Raw genomic sequence first — 22,615 nt, 5'->3', positions numbered from 1 at the left:
TTAGAGATCCATTGTTGATCATTCACATGCCTCTAAGAATAAATCACTGACCCCAACAACGCATAAAACATATCCAAGATGAGATGTGGTCACGTCTCATTATCAAATGATCAACAACGTATCCCCAAGACAACTATGATGTATCAGGTCAAGTGATTACTTACATTATTCCAACCAGTAGAGTTACTTGCTTGACATGTGAGTAAACCTCCATGCAAGTACTCTCGTTTGATTGTGTTCAATGAACTCATTCCCTTATTGAGCACCTACATACTTGTCTTAGTGTCACTACATGAATGGCTTGAGATTTTCCATCTTTCCCATTTGAAGAGGACATAGTATATACTGGTCTATGTTTTGTCAGTGTACCTCTGACAATCTTATGACCATGAACCTTTTGGACATATGGTTATGGGAAGAAGGTCTCTGCAATCTAACATCATTAGATTACTTCTTCCATCAATCCATTATCCATGGATTTCCTATTTTGGACGTATATCGTTTATTGAGACAGTCCTAATGAGTGACTTTGCCTTTTTGTTGTATTAGAGTTATCTACACATACAGACATTGTCCTAACAGGTGTCTTCCAAAGATTGACTTTCAGGGCATATCTCCAACATTACCGTATACTTGGAAATAATTATTTTATACGGTACTTGATTTCATACTTATGTAGTATGATTTTGAAACTATACAGGTTTTACAGCAAGGAGATAGTATGTTGAGAAAACCAAAGGCTTTATAAACCATTATTTTGGCCCACTTACACTTTCCGTTTGCGCCTCTTCAAAACTTAGCAGTTGGGTTTATATGGCAAGCGAGGGATTTTAGGCGGTTCTAACATACACTCTAATAGATGTAGGAATTTTATTTCCTATATTTGTATAAATATCCATCCTTCCTAGGATGGGCATAGTCTTCTTTTATAGTACTTTTATCTATGCTATAACATTACATACTTTGTAATATGAGTACATCTCACACTGCACACTCTCACTATTAGTTTAACTTGGTCTTAGACTTTGGTTTTGAATTTATTCACATCATCAACACTTTATGACTTCATCACTTTTAAGTGTCGGCTAGTACACATGCCTTGATTTTGATGTCCACCTGGATATCCGATTTGAAGTGTGTAACTTTCCTCTTCAGTGTTGAATCTCAAGAGCTAAAGTATCAAACAATGTTTAACAGTCATTGACCATCTTATTCCTAATAGATCTACCTGCTTAGTTGTTTAACTGTAGCCTTACTTGAAACAGTGAGCGCCTTATGCAAAATACGCATGAAAACTAGAGTCGACAAGCCATGGTGAGGACACTTGACCAACAAATTCTTGAATCATCCCCAAGCTTAAAAAAATTTCTCATCTGCCAATTGAGTAAATTGCATAATCTTGTCTCTCAGTTCATCCCTCTTCTGAGTTGAAAAGAACTTCCCCCAAGAACTTGATTTGAATGTCATTCCAAGTAATTAGGGATCCAGACCACAAGGATTTTAACTATGTCTTTGCTTTGTCTTTCACAGTATAAGTGTTGGAACCCCCAGTCCCACATCGGACAGAGGGAGAAGAGAAGAGTGCTTTAAATAGAAATACCCCTCTCTAATTAACACCGAAGCCTTTTGTGATAAAACCCCACACCTGAGGATTGTGCAGGTGGTTAAGTGGGGACATTATCGGTGTTGTTGGAGTGGGCCCTCGGCCCGTCGACCTGAAAATTTCCACATGGTATCAGAGCCAGGGGACGGGCCCGTACTGCCACGTGATTGGGTGGGTCCCCATTGGCCCCGCGTGATTGTCCACGTAGGCCAAAGATGCCACGTGTTTGGGTGGGTCCCCATTGGCCCCGCGTGATTGGGTGAGTCCCGACATGGCTCCACGTGGTTGCCGATGTGTGGAAATTCACGTGTGACCCATAAGTGGGGTCTCACGTGCGGGGGAGTGTTGGAACCCCCAGTCCCACATCGGACAGAGGGAGAAGAGAAGAGTGCTTTAAATAGAAATACCCCTCTCTAATTAACACCGAGGCCTTTTGTGATAAAACCCCACACCTGAGGATTGTGCAGGTGGTTAAGTGGGGACAGTATCGGTGTTGTTGGAGTGGGCCCTCGGCCCGTCGACCTGAAAATTTCCACACCCCGCGTGATTGGGTGAGTCCCGACATGGCTCCACGTGGTTGCCGATGTGTGGAAATTCACGTGTGACCCATAAGTGGGGTCTCACGTGCGGGGGAGTGTTGGAACCCCCAGTCCCACATCGGACAGAAGGAGAAGAGAAGAGTGCTTTAAATAGAAGTACCCCTCTCTAATTAACACCGAGGCCTTTTGTGATAAAACCCCACACCTGAGGATTGTGCAGGTGGTTAAGTGGGGACAGTATCGGTGTTGTTGGAGTGGGCCCTCGGCCCGTCGACCTGAAAATTTCCACAATAAGGAAAGATCATCATCCGATACCACGTTGAAAATATCTCTAATATGAGCCTATGGATCTTCAATACTCAAACCATAGGAGGATCACATCATATTAGAGTGAATATTCTTCAACTCATAATATTGAGCAACATCGGACAAGACAACGCTTGATTGTAACATTGGAATAGTCGAGTTATCAAGGTCTCCTATTGTGTCGTTCTGTATCAACATCATTTTCTTCTCTTGTCAATCCTTCTTCTCTCTTTTCTTTGTTTCTTCAAATTGCACAAAGGTTTTGCTCAATTTTAGGTTCAAATTAAACTAGTTTGCAATGCGATGATCGTGTGCTAGTCAGTCACCTACAAGAAACAATGATTACGAGTGAGAGAATGCACCGAAAAAATATAAAACAAAATAACGAAAAAATAAAATAAATGAAAATCACGAAAGCAAAATAAATTAAACAAGATTTGAGGCAACATCACCGAAAACTTGTTGAAATAATTGTAGGCGCACAATATCGTTCAATTAATAAAGTAGTAGTAGACTAACCGTATCTTGTCTTGCAACTTATAGACTAACCGTATACCCTTCTGGTGTAAGATCTCCTATGTTATAAAGCCAACCAACACATATTACATTCTTTTCCTTTTCCTTTTTCTCTTATTCAGTGAACATGTCGCATTGCCCAAAGCCAGGAATTATGATGTGACATGGCTTCAGCTTTCTTGTTCAAGTATTGGCTTGCTCAGCTTTCAACATAATTCTTTTAATCAAACAATTAGTGGCCAATTAATGACAAGCATTAAGTATAGTACAAGCACTAACCATGCAAAGATGAAATAAATTAATCACTTATGCAAGTATTCATAGTTAAGTTACATCGACTCGAAAATTTTCCTTTTCTTCTGGTTATCATCTTATTCGGAAAAAAAAACGTAGTGATTGTGCTTGGGCCAAGGTTATTGGCGACCTTTTATTCTGCCTCTACTGTTTATTTTGGCTTGGCGGCTTTTTCATGACAAACTTCCTACCGAAGGTGCACTATAACGAAGTGGTATTTCTCTAGCATCCAATTGTTGTTTATGTCATATCTCTGAGGAATCTACTTTTCATCTTTTCTTCGAGTGTCGGATATCTAGGCAGCTTTGGAGGTGGTTAGCATGTCAATTTGGTACCTCTTTTCCGTTTTCAGATTCCTTGGTTGTTTTCTGGATTTTTGCAGGTCGTTCTACTATGTTGGCTATTTGGAAAGCTCGAAATAAGTTTATTTTCGAGGGTCACCCAATCTATTTTCATCGTTTTTGTATGTCTATCAATTATGGGATCATTCATGGTGAGAAGTTTATTCCTGGTTATTCTTAGGGTTTTGACGCTTGTATCATTTCTTATCTGGGGATCCCACCTATCCCTCACAAGATGTCAACTATTCTTCATGTGCTTTGGTCTTCTCCTTGATTTCCTTGGATTAAACTTAGTCTAAAGGAAATCCTGGTCATGCTACTTGTGGGGGAGTTTTTCGAGATTGCCATGGTCAGTTTCTTGGTGGTTTCTGCCAAGGGATTGGTCATTGCAACTCTTTTTTTGCATAATTATCAACAGTTATTATTGGCATAGAGTTTGCATATCAATGGGGTTGGCATTGTCTTTGGATAGAAAGTGACTCTTCTAGTGTTATTTATGCACTCTAATCGACTAATTTTGATCCTCATTGGCCTCTTCGTACGCAATGGTCTATTTGTTTGGACCGCATTCGGAAGATGATTTCCTATGCCTCACCTATATCAAGAAGGAAATGTAGTTGCTGACTCTTTTGCTAATATGGGCTTGTCTTCTCCAACTTTGGTATGGGATGATTCCCCTCCAATGGCAATTGGTGCTGCTTTGTTTTCAAACTATGATGGCTTGCCTGGCTTTTGGTTCTCAAATTAATGTGCATCTCGGGATACAGGTTTGTCTCACTTTCTTATCTTTTTTTTTTTTTTCTTAACCTTGTGATGTTGCTTGTTCTGTTTTGCAGGTTTAGACATTTAGGTTTAGAGGAGTTAAGTTTCATGTCCCACCTCTTTTCCTCGTATCTTTATTGTTTTTGTTTCTAGAACGGTAAGGTTTATGTCCCTATTTCTTTTCATGTATTTTTTATCATTTTTTCTTGTATTATGAGAAGTTAGGTTTATGTCCTCTTGCTAGGTGTACCCTTTTTTCGATTCAATAAAAATAAAATAATTAAGTTACATCGTAGTCTTAGCCAAAAAAAAAAAAAAATTAATGACAACATGATTAAATTTGAAAAATAAGAAAGAATCAACCAAATTTCAATCTCGACTCCACGATAAAGTTTGAATCCCTCCAATTTCTCCTCCTCAGGCTTCCGGCTTCTCTCTCTATATGTGCATACAACGATCTGTTTTGTGTGTAGGTGTGTGCGGTCTATATATTCTCCCGTCTTATTTTGCCGTTCTCTCTTAAATATGCCTTCATTTTTTCATTCCACATGCCAAAAAAAGTTAAAACCAAATCCTTATAGAAACCCTAATCCACCAAATAGATTAGGAAAAGAAGTCTTTGGGCTGACATCACTGATTGGGCTGAATTGCACCTGCCCAATTAAACTAGAAAACGCCAATATCACGACTCAACAAGCCCATATCATTCAAATTTGCATAACATAGCTCATCAGTCGAACTCAACAAGCCCAAATTATCCAAATTTGCACAGGTTCAACATAGATCAGGCTGTCACTCAACAATTGTCCGGTTTTCTCAAGTTTCCACCGTAAAATTTATGTATTCTTCTCAAAACGTAATCTTTACAAAACTCACACAACACATTAAACCTAACAGTTCAACACAAAATGATGACTAAATAACAGACAAAAAAAGGTAGATAATATGCATATAAAAACCAACCGAACAGTTTTGTGTTAGTCTTTCGTAAAGGTTAGGTTCAAACCGTATTGAGATTCATGGAGCTGTATAGGGTTCACAATTGTCCATATAAATAAGCGATAGCTTAAAAAACATCATAACTTAATCTTTACACTTCACAAATTCAACATCTTTGGATCGAAGAAAACTGTGGTCATAAATAGCCATGTTTGAATTTCTGTAGCCATGTTCTCACACGCCTTTGTGGCCTGGATCTCCACCAAAACCTTAAACACCATAAACAGAAAGTGCGTAACAAATCAACGAACAAGCAAAAGACAGGCTCAATCTCTTCGGACAAAGGTGTGCAGGAGACGGTACTGCTTGGTAGGGGTGGAAAAAATTCCCAAAAATCCCGAACCGAACCGAAAAAATCCCAATCCCAAACCAAAAATTTCCCAAACCGAAATTCTCGAAATTTTCGGGATGCTATCCCGAACCGATCCCAAAATTTCGGTATGGGATTCGGGATTGGCTTCTCGATATTTCGGGAATCCCATACCGAACCGAAAATATATAATATTAATTATTATATATATATTATTCTTTTATAATTCATGCTAGTAATTTCTAATTCATGCTCTGCAACCTGGAATGCCCTACACCTTGCATATTTTTCATGTTCTGTTTGATATTCATGTGGATTTTATTATTGTTGCTGCCATGGCTGATGATTTCAGAAGACTTGATTCTTTTGTCTCTCAACATATTGCAAAAATGGTTTAATTAATTTGAATTTTGACTATGATAAAAACAGTCAGGCATGCGAGTGTTCAATTAAATAGTAGTGTGAATGAAATGAAATTCGTAGTTCATGAATGTGTTCTTGAATTATACATTTGAAGAACAATTCATAATTTCATATTTCAATTTGGGATTCCCGATTTGTCCCAAAATCCCGAAAATATTTCAGGATTCCCGAAATTTGGGATTCCCGAAAATTTGGTTTGGGATTGGTCTTCAAATTCCCGTCCCGAAAAATTTTGGTTTGGGATTCGGGATACTAGTTTCGGTATGGTATCCCATACCGAACCACCCCTACTGCTTGGTGTCTCCTGTTGCATTACCGTCGGAGTACTATTTTTGCAGTTGCGTACAAAACTACGAGGGGATTTATTGCAAGAGTAGATGATGCGGTTGATGCAGAATTGCAGATTGCAGATTGCAGATTATCGTTGTATTATAGCGAAAAGGCTACTTTCTTCCATGTATAATACTAAATTCTACAGCAATAGTCCCGCAAACTCGGAAAGTAATAACGAAAACGGCTAATAATCATTAATGCGAATCAAAGGTCCAATTTTACAGACTACATGAGACATTTTAACAAGTTGCAGAGCAGTATTACAACTATACACACGCATCTTCACTTCATTTAGACTTGATACTCAAACTAAGATAATCCGTCGTCGCTTCAAACACCATAAATATCAGACTTCGAAGTTAAATTCATACTCCATTTAACTAACTTCCACATGACATGCAGTCCTCCCGGTTTGTCAGAGAGCATACCATCTGTGCCTTCTGTGTACCAACATCATCTTCTGCTACCTCTGGCATTTCCTGTATTTCATTCCCGCACCCCAGCAAGTGTTGTTAGTAATACCCCCATATTCAATTCTAGGAATCAACAGTAAAATAAAAGACATTGAATGATGATTACTTTGAGAATTGTAGTATCAACAGTAAACTTGATGGCGTCAGCTGCTGCACGAGACCTTAGATAATACATCCCTGTTTTCAGACCCTAATGTATTTGATAGAAAATATATTAGTACGTGATTACAAGATAGTAGATATCGTAGCAACGAAAAACAGTACATGTGTGTTCGCTTGCGCATGTGTACCTTTGTCCAAGCATAGAAGTGCAATGAAGTAAGCTTCCCAAAGTTGGGTTGGTCCATATGTATATTAAGACTTTGACTCTGGTCTATGTAACATCCCCTATCAACAGCCATGTCAACCAAAGTCCTTTGCTTGATCTCCCAAACAGTTCTGATACAAGCCAAATCATATTAGCATATCATTCTTTGAAAATTTAGACGAACAATTTAACAGACGACTAAATTAGGGGCATGACAAGTTCATACCTGTAAATGACTTTCAGATCATCAGGGATTTCGGGAATTTTCTGAACCGAGCCATCCTCATAGATGATATTATTCTTAATTGCAGGAGACCAAAGACCCATCTCAGTTAAGTCATGAAGAAGATGTTTATTCACCACAACAAACTCGCCGCTGAGAAAAGGGGAAGACAGTTCAAACAGAATCCATATTCAGCCAAAACGAAAAAGAAGCCGGGCAAAAATGTAGAAAAAAAAAATGAACAGAATGAGAATTGAAGCAAACCTCAAAACCCTGCGACTGTAGATATTCGAAGTATAAGGCTCAAAACACTCATTGTTCCCCAAAATTTGGCTAGTTGAAGCAGTAGGCATTGGGGCTACAAGAAGAGAATTTCTGACTCCATTCATTGATATCACCTGCCGAAGTGCACCCCAATCCCACCGATCTGAAGGTGTCACACCCCACATGTCTGGCTGAACAATTCCCTGAACAATAAATAGCTACCTTAGAATCTGATATCTAGTACTGTGTCTGTGAGATCACTGAGATGTCAACTTTCTAGCCTATAAAACCATTACTGCCTGATATCAAGCAGATGCATGAATGAAAGGGTTAGCTATTCACTCCCATGACATGAATGGAAAGGAATATTCTGCACAAACCACCTTAAACCTTAACCATCTACAGTCAACCTGAGAATTTTTTAGCATGCATAACAAGAGTAGGAAAATAGGACTATGTATAGGAAGCGTACTACAAAGACAAGCTCCTTTCAGATTTAGTACCTTGCTCACAGGACTGCCACTATATGTTTCATAAGGGCCTTCCTTTGCTGCTAACTTGGAAGACGCCTTGAGAGCATGGTAATATATGGTCTCAAATATGTCCTTGTTCAGTTGTTGAGCCTACAGTTCAAAGAAAAACCAATTATAAAATCCAACTTGTACACTATTTTGAATAAATCAACAAAACAGATAACGGGAGGAAATACCTCAGGTGAATCAAAGGCCATGCCAAGCAAAATGAAGGTATCAGCAAGACCTTGAACCCCAATTCCAATTGGTCTATGTCGCAAATTTGATGTCTTTGCACTATCAACAGGATAGTAATTGACATCAATTATCTTGTTGAGGTTTGCAGTGACAATTGCAGTTACCTAATAAACACAGCAAGAAAACATAAAATAAGAATATCAAAAAGAATAGGAAGAAAATAACACTTTGGCATTTTCAACAAGAATTCAGACCTCTGCTAGTTTGTCAAAGTCAAAATATCTATTTTTGGAACCTCTGCTACCAACAAGCTTAGATGGATGTGACTCCACAGGGACGCCCTGAAATATCAAAATTTATATGATATGAGACCATGAGCTCAAATGGCTAAAACTAACAATGAATACGTTAAAGTTAGTGCACACCAAAAAGCCCCACCTTCTCCCTCACATATCGCGGTAGTGCAATTGATGCCAGATTGCATACAGCAGTTTCTGTTGGACTTGAATACTCAATTATCTCAGTACACAAGTTAGAGGATTTTATGGTTCCCAGATTTTGCTGGTTACTCTTACTATTGCAAGTATCCTAAAACAAAAACAATTGCACACAAAAAAGAGGACAAAAGAGGATTAAAACATTAAATAAATAAATAAAGCAGATGAATTCAAAGCTTAACCCAGATTTTACAAAGTAAATAAATCACCTTAAAAAGCATATAGGGTGTTCCAGTTTCTATCTGTGATTTAAGAATTTCAAACCAAAGTTGCTGTGCCTGTACAACCTTTTTGGCTTTCCCCTGTGCAGGCGTATCATTGGTTAATAATTCCCAATGGCTAGAATGAAAAGAAGATATCCAAAGTTTATAAATACAGCCAAAGGAAAATTTGTGTGTACCTCTCTTTCATATCGGGTGTACAGCTGTTCAAATTTTTCACCCCAGCAATCTGACAAACCTGGAGACTCATTAGGACAAAACAATGACCAACTGCCATCATTTTGAACTCTTTCCATGAAGAGATCAGGCACCCAAAGTGCAAAAAAAAGATCACGGGCTCGGTGTTCTTCCTGCAAAACAATAAATTACCCATTATTTTATGGGCTAACATGAATCTATTGAAAGTAGTATTTCTACTACCATTTTAAATATAGGAAATAAAGTAGTATACCCCCAAAAGATAAAGCAAAACTAGCATACACATTCAAAGAAGAGTTGTGGACATACACACCTTTCCATGATTTTTTCTTAAATCAAGAAATTCAAATATATCAGCATGCCAAGGCTCCAAGTACACAGCAAAAGCACCTAGAAGCATTAAACAAAGTGTTCCACTTTAACACTCATTTCAAATATACTTCATTAAACCCCATATAATGATTACACTACCTTTCCTCTTGCCTCCTCCTTGATCAACATAACGGGCAGTATCATTAAAAACTCTCAACATTGGAACAATGCCATTGGAGGTTCCATTTGTTCCACGAATATAACTGCCTGTGGCACGGATATTATGAACTGAGACACCAATTCCTCCAGCTGATTTGCTGATAACAGCACATTCTTTCAAGGTATCATAAATGCCTTCAATGCTATCATCTTTCATGCAAACAAGGAAGCAGCTGCTCAACTGCAAAATCAAATCAGGAAGAATCATGTAACTAAATTTAACAACAAAATAATAACTTTCAATCATTCTCAAAACAATGCACAACACTAAACATACCTGAGGCCTTGGAGTTCCAGAATTGAAGAGGGTGGGAGAAGCATGAGTGAACCACCGCTGAGACATCAGGTGATATGTCTTGATAACAGAATCAATATCGTCCTTGTGAATCCCAACAGAAACCCTCATTAGCATGTGTTGAGGTCTTTCCACAACCTTGCCTTGAACCTTTAAGAGGTAAGACCTCTCAAGAGTCTTGAAGCCAAAGTAATCATAGTCAAAGTCCCGATCATAAATGATCTCACTATCCAGACAAGCCGCATTCTGAAACAAAATTTGATAAAAACAATTGAAGGAACATAAGCCACTTCATATTTTTAAACAATATGCACGCATAACTAAACTCAGACTAATAAACACAATTTTGCAATGTGGTTTACCTTCATGATGATTTCATAAACATCGTCAGCTATCAGAGGGGCTTTCAGCCCAGATCTCTCACTCACATGGTTGTACATCATTTTGATCCTGCAACCGATCATCCACTTCAATCAACATGAAAATCAAAAGAGATAAAAGATAGCAATGAATCTTGATTAAACTCACGTCTCTGAAAACGATTTCATAGTGTTCTTGTGTAGATTTGAGACAACAATTCTGGCGGCCAACTGCGTCAAATTTCAAACAAATTTACATTAATTCAAGAAATCTACCAATTCATTATGTCAAACTATGAACAAAACACACAAGGTCGACATCAAACAACGATCGGAGCAATCAAAAGTCATAAAATTCTATAGGTATACTCAGAGAAGTGAACAATGCAAAACAAAACATGTTTACACAAAAATTTAAACTGCAAAAACTAGAAATGGCGGAAAAATTAACAAGATAGCAATTATATACATTATCCCCAAATTATTAGACAAAATTGACATAAAAATAAAATACTTAATTAAAACCGAAATTAAAATATTAAAAATTAAAAAACGCAACACAGGAGAAAAAAAACAAACACAGATGTGAAAGATGAAAGGGGAAAGTAGGAGACTGACGCAGGCGTAGTCAGGGTGGTTGGCGGTCATAGCAGCCGCAGTCTCGGCGGCCAATTCATCAAGCTGGCTGGTGGTGACGCCCTTGTAGACCCCAGCGCATACCTTCTGGGCCACTAGCACGGGGTCGCAGTGGTCAGTGCTAAGGCCATAGCTGAGCTTCTTCAAGCGTGCCGTAATCTTGTCGAAATGCACGGTCTCCTGCCGTCCATCTCTCTTAACCACGTACATTTTCTTCTTCTTCTGTGCTTGAATTTGCTTTTTGCCTCTGGGGAATTTCGTCGAGCAGGTCTCGTGCAAGAGAGAAGGCGCAGGACGGAGACGATGAAATGAGAGGGTTATCTATATATAGTACAAAATATTTGAAGCGGGTGCGTCTGGAAATTAGGGTTTCTTTTGATTTTTTTACTTTAATTTTCCCTCCATGTAAAATTTTTGTTCAAAATTCCCGCCCAAATAAAGGTTGGTTCCTGCTTTGGGTTTTTGACTGCTGAGTGAGTGCCCGACGCTGGTAAAACAACATATTTTACACTAAAAGCAAGCCCAGCGTGGGCGCATGCTCGGGGGACCGGGGACAGAACAAGGGCCCGAGGCCCGGTGGATCAGCTCCAACGTGAGCAAGCCCGAGTGAAGGTGGAGGCCCGAGCTCCAGGTCCGTGAGGAATTGCCAGCCCGAGAGCCTGAGGCCATGTGACGTCAGCACTGACGTCAGCCTGGCGTCAGGCAATATTTAATTTTTTTTGTGTCAGGCGCGTGCACCCCACTCGCGAGTGGGGGCGCGTCGCCGACACAAAATCAGAAGAAAAAAAAAAACTTTGTCAGTTACCGTTGGGAAGCCACGTGGCTTCCCACGGTCCGTTAGATCTCAACGGTTATTTAATTTGGACCGTTCGATCTCAACGGTCAAAAAAAAAAAGTCTTGTTTAATATCCACCGTTCAATCTAAGATCAACGGTGGATATTAATATGCTTTATAAATAAATAAAATAAAATAAAAAATAGTTTTAAAATTAAGAAAAGTTACCGTTGTGACATGTGGCACAATCTGGAGTGTTGGAATTCAAATTTTTTTATATCCAACGGCAGAGATTAATTAATTGAATAAAAATTTTAAAAAATTGTAAAAAATTCAAAAAAATTCAAAAAAATATTTGAAAAGTCTGAAAAAATCTGAAAAAAAAATTGTTTTTACTTTTCTATAAATACCTTCTCATTATCATCTATCTTACACAACAATTTCATATTTTCTCAACTACTTTCAATCACATTCCTTTCTTTGTCTCAAAGTTTGAATCCATTCTTTTTCAACAAAATGATCACTGGTGCAGGTACGAATTGGTCGTTTATTGAAGATGTTGCGTTGTGTACTAGCTAGGTTGAAGTTACTCATAGTTCGCTTACGGGTAATGAGATGCAGTTGCGAGAAATGTGGAGTCTTATTCATACCAATTATCTTGAGAAAATTGGTGGGAAAAGAACCAAAGAATCGATGTCCAATCGTTGGAAATTACTTAGTCAATTGTTTAGTACGTGGAGAGACGCCTTGGCACAAGCTAGTAGTAATATTCGAAGTGGGGAAAATTACTCGGATCAGGTAACAATATATTATTTATTTGATACCCAAATTTACATTATAATTATTTGTTTGTATTATTTATTTGTTACCTACATAATTTATTATTTATTGTTTGTATTATTTATTTGTTACCTACATAATTTATTATTTATTGTTTGTATTATTTATTTGTTACCTACATAATTTATTATTTATTATTTGTATTATTTATTTGTTACCTACTTACATTATAATTATGTTGTTTGTATTATTTATTTGTTACTTATTTTCATTATAATTATTTATTTGTATTATTTATTTGTTACTTATTTTCATTGTGTAGGAACTTCAAGCACAAACTTGGTACGCTGCCAAAACCAAAAGCAAAAATAAATCATTCAACCGGTGAGAATGTTGGAATATTGTCAAAGATTGTCCTAAATTTAGAGTTGTGCCAGTCGGTCCAGAAGTGCACATGAACAGCACCCTTCTACACTCTACACCCGATCATGTCTCGCATGTTCATGAAGATGATGCAGAAGAAGTGCCCGAAACGCCCCTCCCTTAACAAGCGTCGGGTTCGACCCATTATCCAATTAGGCCTCAAGGTAAGAAGGCTTCAAAGAGAAAAGGGAGTGCTTCCAAGAATGTTTATGCAAAGTTCATGGAATAACTTACTCGCCAAGGTGAATTGACTTTGGCGAGGCAACTGGCGAAATATAAGGTTGATAAAGCTAGAGATGACGCAAAAGCTACAGCTATTGAGAGAGAATTTCAGGCTAATGAGAGAGAAAGAGAGCTACTTAGGCAAGAAAGGGAACATGTTAGAGAAGAAAGACGGGCTCAACGAGATCGTGAGATTATGAACACGCCTTTAGAAGGGAAGTCTCCAAATTCCAAATTTTTCTGAAAGTCAGAGAAAGCGGACGTGGTGCGAAGAAGGCGTGCAAGAGAAGCGATAGCAAGCTTGTAGTATCCCACATCGCCCGTGAGGGCGTGGTCTTTGGGCCTTATATATCCATTGCCAACCTTAAGTTTCAACTAGGCCTTTTGTGGACTCCCTGAGGGGAGAGCAGGCGCTGGCTACGGCTGAGTACCGGTCCACAGAAACAAAACCGTGCGGTAGCTCTGTCTTCGGGCAGGGAATGCCAAAGCGGACAATATAGTTGGAGCTGAGGGTTGGGATGTGACAATTTGGTATCAGAGCCAGACTCACGGTCGTGGTGTGCCGACGAGGACGTCGGACTCCCTAAGGGGGGTGGATTGTAGTATCCCACATCGCCCGTGAGGGCGTGGTCTTTGGGCCTTATATATCCATTGCCAACCTTAAGTTTCAACTAGGCCTTTTGTGGACTCCCTGAGGGGAGAGCAGGCGCTGGCTACGGCTGAGTACCGGTCCACAGAAACAAAACCGTGCGGTAGCTCTGTCTTCGGGCAGGGAATGCCAAAGCGGACAATATAGTTGGAGCTGAGGGTTGGGATGTGACAAAGCTAAGGTGGTCCTAGCACCACAAGAGAAGATCATCCTAGCACCACAAATTGGTTAAGTGATGATGAATAGAGTACTTTTTGTAATCGGAGCCCATAATTTTCCAATCACTTTGGGTTGTAATTTATTATTTATTGTTTGTATTATTTATGTTGTTTCCAATTTATTGAATATTTATTCAAATTAATTTGGTAAGTTATTTATACTAAGAGAATATTTATACTAAGATAATATTTATTGAAATGACAAAAACACACCAAATAAAATTACATAAGCATACGGAATAATTAAAAACTCACTAAAAAAATTACATAAACATACCAAATAATAAAAACACACCAAATAAAATAACATAAACATACCAAATTCAAAAAAAACACACAAAATGAACTTAATTATCTTCAACTTGTTTCAATGCCCACTGGTGCTCTATCAAGTCAATTTGTCGGGCATTGTGCATGTCTGGCATTTGAAATGCAGTATATCGTTGAATTAGCCTTTCATTGTAACGTCCATCCTTTTGTAATGGCTCATGTTGCACGGGCTCATCGGTGGCGTCATGAGCACAATATATACGTGTTCTTGAATTTTTCATCGTGTCTGGCTCATATTCATCAACGGCTTCATAATCGTACTCATCTTCCACAATCATGTTGTGAAGAATGATGCACGTCATCAAGATGGATCGAAGCGACTCTACATCAAACAATCTAGCAGCACCCCTGACGATCGCCCAGCAAGCTTAGAGGATACCGAAACAACGCTCCACATCCTTCCTGCACCCCTCTTGACAGCTTGCAAAGTTTTTTTCTTTTGCACTTCGCGGACATGGCACTGTTTTGACAAATGTTGACCATCGCGGGTAAATACCGTCAGCTAGGTAGTATGGCCCGTCGTATATACGTCCGTTGACCTTATACGTGACTTTTGGTGCCTTTCCTTGCAGGACATCGTTGAACACAGGGGATTGGGCAAGGACGTTGATGTCATTTTAAGCTCCCGGGACCCCGAAAAAGGCGTGCCAAATTCATGTATCAAAAGATGTCACCGCCTCCAGAATGATACTTTTTGCTCCTTTTCTATCCCCATAAGCGCCTTGTCATGCACTTGGACAGTTTTTCCACGTCCAGTGCATACAATCAATGCTTCCAATCATCCCAGGAAAACCACGCATCTCGGCCTTCTTCAACAGCCGTTCCAAGTCCATGTTTGTAGGTTTGCGGAGGTACTCAGCGATGTAGATAGATTCGATTGCTCCACAAAACCTCATCAGGGACTCAAGAATGGTTGATTTCCCCATCCTCGTTATCTCATCCACTTGGTCTGTAGATGCTCCATATGCAAGCATCCGCAAGGCAACAGTAATTTTTTGCTCAGGCAGTAGACCCATAGCACTAAAAACATCTTTCTTTTGCACGAAGTAAGAATCATGGTTGCAAACAGCAATCATGATTTTGTTGAACAAATGTCGTTCCATTCTAAAACGACGTCTAAAGTACGTATCAGGGAATGCATTATTAGGAACAAAATAATCATCCAAGAGTTCCATACCTCGTCGTTGCCTGCTTCTATCAAGGTTTCCGGAATGGCTAGACCTGCAGATCTGAGCCATAACTTGGACGACTCGACGGGAATGTGAGGCTCTGCCCATTCTTACTTCGTCATCTCTCCTTTTACACTCCTCATCCTCTTCCCTCTCATTTCTTGCCCCCTGGTGATTGAACATTGCTTCTGATTCGTTAAACAATTCTTCCTCTTCCTGATTGAGTTCCCACATCATCCTTGAGGAAGAAGAAGACATTGTAAGAAAGAAACAGAAACTATGAATAATGATACATATTTTTGTGAAGAAGGAAGCAGAAACTATGAATAATGATAGAGATCTTCAGAAAATTGGTGTGAGATTTGTGAGGATGGATGGTGGATTATATGGAGGATTCAGAAAGGATTAGGTTGTACATAATGCCACGTGGCATGCCGTCATTCGTTACAAATCTGATGGAAATCTATCCTCAAAGATTGTGAACAGATTATGACACGTGGCATGCCGTCATTCGTTAAAAATCTGATGGAAATCTATCCTCAAAGATTGTGAACAGATTATGACACGTGGCGCGACATAATTGGTTAATAATCTTATCAGAAATCCATCACCAATAATTGTATTTTCAGATAATGACACGTGGCATAACGAGTATGATTAAAAAATTTATCGGAAATCCATCCTCAATAATTGTCATTTCGGATTTTATGACAAGTGGCGCAACGACAACGATTAAAAATCTTATCCGAAATTACAAATAAAATTATTTTGTATTATTTAATAATACTTCGGATAATGACACGTGGCGCAACGAGAACGATTAAAAATCTTATCCGATATTACAATTAAAATTATTTTGTATTATTTTATAAATAAATAAAATACTAATATTTTATTGCCTATTGCCAGGGCTATTGAAGTGTAACGGTGGAGATGCAAATGCTATTGCAAGGGCTATTACTATTCATTAAGGGTAGTTACTGTTCATTAGGTGAATTGAATAGTGCATAGCCTGGGGAGAGGGCTCCAACGCTGGAGTTGCTCTAACAAAGGAAAAGAAAGATGTTCGGTTAAGTCACATAATAGGCAATCTAATGTAGTATTAAATTTTTCATCTATGAGATTCAAATCTAAGATCATTTCACTTACAACCATCAGACTGTAATACTGAGTGACGACTTGTAATGTGAATTTTTTTTTGAAAAAAATGATATTATTTACACTAAAGGGAGGGGGTGAGCTTAGCCTCACAATAGATTAGCAATAATATTGTTCAAATTCACCTTTAACAAGAATCAAACCTAAGACCTGTGAATTAACTTCCATAAAAATCCATCCAAAAATTCTCGTCGTATATTTGAAGGTACCCGAAACACGAATTAGTACACTACATCTAATAATACAATTAGAGAAAAAAATTTAAAAATAATATTTCACTTATGTATAATATGTAGTATACCAACATATGTTTTGGACTCATAAAAATATCTTTTGTATAACAGGATCGCGCCTTCTGCGTAAAAGAAAAATAAAGATAGGGTAGTGTTATTCATTCATTTCACTTCTAACACACTCTTGTTAATTTTTATTTGTTGATCTTCTTTAATTTATTCAATCCAACGGTTGGAAATTAAGATGAGTGGTAAGAAGTAAAAATAAATGTGTAAATAACATCAACCTAAAAGACAAGTCGGGAATGTGATTGGATACTTTTGCAATTTACTTATGGGTTGTGATTTTCACACACCCTTAACTACTTTTCCCACACTCCTTCCTATTTTTTAATACTTAATTGGTATCCTACTATTTAATCTTCCATATATACCCTTCCTACTTTTTTATGGTAATTAATGAAAGATTAAATAGGGAGGGGTATATATGGAAGATTAAATAGTATGATACAAATTAAGTATTAAAAAATATGGAGGGGTGTGGGAAAAGTAGTTAAGGGTGTGTGAAAATCACAACGCTTTACTTACTGGGTGTGATTGAGAGTGCCATCGGTTTGGCGCCATTGGGATTTGACGCGGTTTGTGTAGCCTGCTTTGGGATTAGTTGAACTATTGGATCACATTTTGAATTTGAACTTAGTTATTGCTTCAAGAGAGGTAGGATATTTGGCATTTAATTCACTCACTTGAGACTTTCCTTTTTTTTAAGTTTCGTTAATTATATCAAAATGAAAATTGTGTATGTAATTAAATATTTAATTTGTATACCATACTTTCATGTAGTTTAGGTCATCTTCAACCGAAGGAGGGCCAGAGGGCTAATTTTAGCCCTATAGCCCTCTAAGAAATTAATATTTTAATAAACAGTGCAGGGCCATATTTCTTACCATCTTCAACCGAGGGGCCAGAGGGTCATAGACCAAAAATAGCCATGTGACAAAAAGCCATCTCCAACTGAGAGGGCTAAAGGGTCATAGGACCAAACATAATTTATTATTTAAATTTAAAAACTACAACTTAAATTTAAAAACTACAACTTAAATTTAAAGTCTATAACTATCATCATCATCATCCGCCATTGCAAGATGATATTCGGAGGTAAACAACTGCCGTCGGGCCATAATTTCCCTATTTTTCCTATCAAGATAGACCTTACTCATTAGAGTGTAATCCGAAGTGTTCTTTTGGATATTTCTATCGTCCATCTCTTCTTGTATTTGTTTGGCCCTTCCTTGCCCTTTTCCTTTAATTTTCAGGCCTTATTTTGTTCCATAGCCCTAGGTTTCTTGAATGGTAGGAGATCCATCTTCATCCCCATCTACAGCTGAGGATGCAGTTCCAAACACCAGCATAGGACCTACTTTATCTTGAGGTGGATCTTCAAATAACTCCCACCCTTTACAAATTTCCCAATAACCATGATGCTAAAAGGGTTTCGAGTTGTCCTCCATATACAATTCCTCCGCTTGGCATACTTAGAAAATATAATTACAAAAATTAAACGAAATTAATTTATGAAATTAAATGTAATATAATTAAGTATTTAAAATAAATTGTGAAAGCACTTACTTCGTCGTAGTAATTGGTGCCGCTTTCATGTCTACTTGTGGCCCTTAACAATGCTTGATGCCATTTATTCAAACTTGGATGAAGATCTTTCTTCCATCTTGAAGAACAATTCTCATGGTTTCGGGTATTCGGTGTAGTGGTGCCTTTGTAGAAATCATTGTATTTTTTGGACGTACAAGTCCAAACTCCTTCACTTGTTTGAGAACTCCCCCTCACACTATCTTCCAAGACCCATCTATAAGCGTTGCAAGAAGCTTCATCCACTTTTCGGGTCCAAGCCCTACCTTTCATTGCAGATGTGGCCATTTGAAAATTATTGACAAAATTGAAGGAAAGATTATTAGAAGAGGTAAGAAAATGGAATGTGAAAATTGAAATAGAATGAAGTAAGATAGTACGGAATGGTGAAAATGATGTGAGAAATGGTGTAGAAATGGCTTAGGTATTTATAGGAAAAAAAATGACAATTTAAAAAAAAAAAATTTAAAATTTTGGTCGAAAAAAAAAAAATCAAATCCAATGGTAACTGACGTCAGCTAGCCGCTGGTTTCAAATATTTGGGCCAGCCCAGGGCTAGCTAGCTAGCCTAATTCCTCTTTTTTTGGCCCAGTGGGGCCCACAAACCATTTGGCCTAATCCTCGATTAGAGACAGTTTTCGTGTCATTTCGGGCTATTTTAGGCCCTCTAACCAGATTTGTTGGAAATGGCCTTAAAGAATACATGTATCATTGCTATAACCTCGTTTAAGACATTGTTTCCATACATTTAGTCTTGTGGACACATTCATAGTATATGTGTGTGTGTGTGTGTGTGTATTTTTAACAAACAATATTATATACTACAAAGAAGGGGTGGGCTTAGCCTCACAATGGGCTAAAAATAATGTTGTCCAAATTTTTTTTTTTGACAAAAATTGAACATAAGACATCTCACTTACAAGTGAAGAAGAATATCACTAGACTGTACTACTAAGTGCATAGTATATTATCTATAAAATATAATGCAAAACTCATAAATGCATAAAAATTGCTCTTTTTATTAATTAATTAATATTGAGTTGTTACATAATATCTGATATTACAAAATTGGCTTTTAGGGCATCACTCCAACAATTCCCACTTGCACTAAAGCCAATGATCACAACTACGCACACTCATACTCTCTAGGTGGCAACCAAGCTACTTTTGTGTCATCTTCTTAGTAAATGGGTCCCCTACGTATTTTGTAGTGTCTACTAGTTGGACTTGAATCTTCTTCTTTTTCACAAATTCTCTAATCTTGTGATAAAGCTTATATTGTGACAACATGGGTCAATAGCTTAACCCAAGGAACCAAGGTTTCATAAATCATCCATATACATCAAGGTAGCGTTTGGTACGCAGACGGGACGGGACGGAACAGATGTTCTGTGTTATGTTTGGTAAGCGCAGGACGGAACAAGATGGTTGTTTCGTCCTGCGTTTGGTAGCACATGGACGGAACGGAACCAAAAGATTAAAATGACTAAAATACCCATGTTCCGCTGTTGTTTGGTACAATTTTATAGGCGGAACGGGACATGACTCTTTTTTTTTTTTTTTTTTTTTTTTTTTTTTTTTAATAAGTTGTTCAAATTTGAACACTATTATCCATTATTTGTTTTTCTTGGTCCAAATTTTAATAGGTATATGTTGTGTTTCACATGCCAACCCCTTTAAAATTTGTAATTTTTCCCGTTTTCTACACCTCCATTCGAATTTTCACCACAAACCCATCAAATCTTATTGTGCAAATTGCAAAACCCACACCCCAATTCAATTTTTAGTCCCTAATTTTGGTCCTTTCAATTGTGGGTTGTTGTTGTTAAGGATGGATTTATAAGATGTTACAATCCTATCACTAAGGAAATAAATAATTTACATAAAATCATAATAAACTACGAATCCCAAGAATACAGGAATATATACACAAAAGTTAACAAATTGTTGAAGAGAGCTGGAGTATTCAAAGTAGGTGTGGATGGTTGGAGAAATGGCAACGAGAATTAAACTCTTCTAGTGAAAATTTGATGAAATGGAGTAGAAGAAAATTTAACAAAGGAAGGGAGGAAATTGATCATCTAATGCATTATTTGGGTTGCCTCCATGATAATTGGGAGGAACATGGTGAGCAGATTAAGGCCTTGATAGAGTGTATTAACAAATTGAAAGAAAGAGAAAAGAAGTTTTAACTAGGTCTCGAATCAAATGGATGCAGGTTGGGATTCTAACTCAAAGTTCTTTCACTAGACCACCATATAGAATAGATGATTTAATACAGTTGAAACATTGCAAAACATTCAAGGGGTATGGATAGAGGAAGCGAATGTTACATGGTAGACAGTGGAAGAGCATTTCATCAACTTGTTCATGTTTGGGGGTTAGCAAGATTGGGGGGCTATCCTTGACTATGTTATCCTAATAATATCAGAGAAGGTGAACAATGATTATACAAAGCCAATTAGCAATGACGAGATCAAGGATGATTTGTTCCCAATAGGGTGTTTAAAGGCTCTAGGCCTTGATGGTTTTGAAAGAGATTTTTCCCATTCCTTTTTGGATATTATCTCGGAATAGATCAATGGCCTAGTTCAGGATTTCTCGAGTGGGGGAACAAGCCCCAAGCACCTTAATAGGTTCTACAAACATTAGAATTGGCCTTGTTTAGAAGGACACCCCTCTAAATATTCCCCATTGCAGGAACAAGGCAAACCATATAAGAGCACATGACAAATGTTGAAAAATATATAAGTTTAATGATCATGCATATCGTAAACATTTTAGGGTTTAAACATTTAGAACTTAAACAAAGAAAATGAAATATGCATAACTTAAACATGAAATATCCGAAATCAAACATTCGTCCTGACTTAAAAAACAAATAATGTCTTGCTAAAGTAATAATGAAAACACTTAGAAGTTGATAAAGTTCCCCATACTAAAACCACAAATACTAAAACCTCAAAGGCTCTCCATAAACACTTTAATGAAATCTGGCTTCTGTGAGTCATCCAAGGTGGTCCAAATACCCATCAGATTGGTGTCTTTTACTAACTTCATTGAAATTCTTAACACCTGATCGTATAGGAGACCCATGGCCTGAAGCTCAGAAGGTAGTCTAGCTTTTGCTTCTCTAAAAGTAAAACTTTCACCTAATTTCTTCATTTCAGTAACAGCTTTATTCCAACCTTCACTGATAACAGATACAATATTTGCATCACCATCATTCCTGCTCCTCTTCCTCTTCCTAACAAGTTGAGAAGCACTAGATGTAGCAACAGAAGGAGATGGGGTAGGTGAAAGCGGAGGTATCTCAGAAGTCTCACAATCCTCACTTTCCAAACCCATATTTTCAATTGCATCTGCCGCTGATTCAGCAATGCTACCCGTGGCTCGGTCTCTCCCAAACACTGTACATAGCCGTGGATACAACGGGAATGGCTTATTTGGTTTGCAAGATGCATTGGGATGTTTCTACAATAAGAACCCAAAGAAATCAAGGTTAAGACTTTCAAAACAACTAATTGATAAAGAATAAGAAGAAAAAAAATTTACCTTCACCCACTCCTGTAGTATTTCGTCACTATCCACAACAACACATTTTTTCTCATCATCCCAACCAAATCCAGATGTATTCATCATGTCATATGCAGACGAATACTTTTCTTTCAGACGCTTCAATTTGTTTTGTATATGCTTCTGCTCTATATTAATGCCAGGAATCTGTTCCCTCATCTTGGAGGCAACCGTTACAAAAGTACCAGCCTTAAAATTGCCGGTCTCACACCTAACACCATTAGCAACCATCTCCTCGAGGATGGTAAGTAGTACATCCTCCTCATGATCAATCCAATTACGTGAGGTGGCCATA

The 22,615-nt window shown here is 37.9% G+C and overlaps 2 protein-coding genes and 1 non-coding gene across 3 annotated transcripts; 1 reads left to right on the top strand and 2 right to left on the bottom strand.

Annotated features, from left to right (window-relative positions):
* The first annotated feature begins 1,306 nt into the window (after window positions 1-1,306).
* Window positions 1,307-1,413, top strand: LOC137720292 (small nucleolar RNA R71). Its single transcript, XR_011066488.1, has one exon. It is a non-coding gene; the product is annotated as a small nucleolar RNA R71 (small nucleolar RNA).
* A 5,182-nt stretch (window positions 1,414-6,595) lies between these two features.
* On the bottom strand, window positions 6,596-11,669 carry LOC137734172 (ribonucleoside-diphosphate reductase large subunit). The gene is made up of 17 exons (XM_068473485.2): window positions 11,123-11,669; window positions 10,674-10,735; window positions 10,508-10,595; window positions 10,128-10,391; window positions 9,791-10,031; window positions 9,633-9,709; window positions 9,301-9,471; window positions 9,110-9,202; window positions 8,842-8,991; window positions 8,658-8,744; window positions 8,403-8,567; window positions 8,197-8,316; window positions 7,694-7,896; window positions 7,433-7,582; window positions 7,190-7,337; window positions 7,006-7,089; window positions 6,596-6,905 (listed from the first exon to the last, which is right to left on the bottom strand). Exons 1-17 carry the CDS (start codon window positions 11,348-11,350, stop codon window positions 6,807-6,809), a joined length of 2,430 nt encoding a protein of 809 aa, XP_068329586.1. The 5' UTR covers window positions 11,351-11,669; the 3' UTR covers window positions 6,596-6,806.
* Window positions 11,670-21,546: 9,877 nt separating this feature from the next.
* On the bottom strand, window positions 21,547-22,615 carry LOC148690557 (uncharacterized). The gene is made up of 2 exons (XM_088686627.1): window positions 22,300-22,615; window positions 21,547-22,218 (listed from the first exon to the last, which is right to left on the bottom strand). Exons 1-2 carry the CDS (start codon window positions 22,612-22,614, stop codon window positions 21,706-21,708), a joined length of 828 nt encoding a protein of 275 aa, XP_088542753.1. The 5' UTR covers window position 22,615; the 3' UTR covers window positions 21,547-21,705.

The sequence above is a fragment of the Pyrus communis genome, chromosome 15, assembly GCF_041283825.1.
Source record: "Pyrus communis isolate YQ-2024b chromosome 15, ASM4128382v1, whole genome shotgun sequence".
NCBI lineage: Eukaryota > Viridiplantae > Streptophyta > Magnoliopsida > Rosales > Rosaceae > Pyrus > Pyrus communis.
Note: the sequence above shows the minus strand (reverse complement) of the source record. Positions and strands in the feature narration are given on the sequence as shown.

Excerpts from the sequence above, each read along its gene's own strand:
- LOC137734172 (XM_068473485.2), bottom strand. The coding sequence starts at position 11,350 with ATGTACGTGGTTAAGAGAGATGGACGGCAGGAGACCGTGCATTTCGAC. Across the intron at positions 9,203-9,300 it reads ACACCCGATATGAAAGAGAG|GGGAAAGCCAAAAAGGTTGT; the intron begins GTACACACAAAT and ends ACGCCTGCACAG. Across the intron at positions 7,583-7,693 it reads TACAGTCGCAGGGTTTTGAG|CGGCGAGTTTGTTGTGGTGA; the intron begins GTTTGCTTCAAT and ends CCCTTTTCTCAG.
- LOC148690557 (XM_088686627.1), bottom strand. The coding sequence starts at position 22,614 with ATGGCCACCTCACGTAATTGGATTGATCATGAGGAGGATGTACTACTT. Across the intron at positions 22,219-22,299 it reads TACTACAGGAGTGGGTGAAG|AAACATCCCAATGCATCTTG; the intron begins GTAAATTTTTTT and ends TTCTTATTGTAG.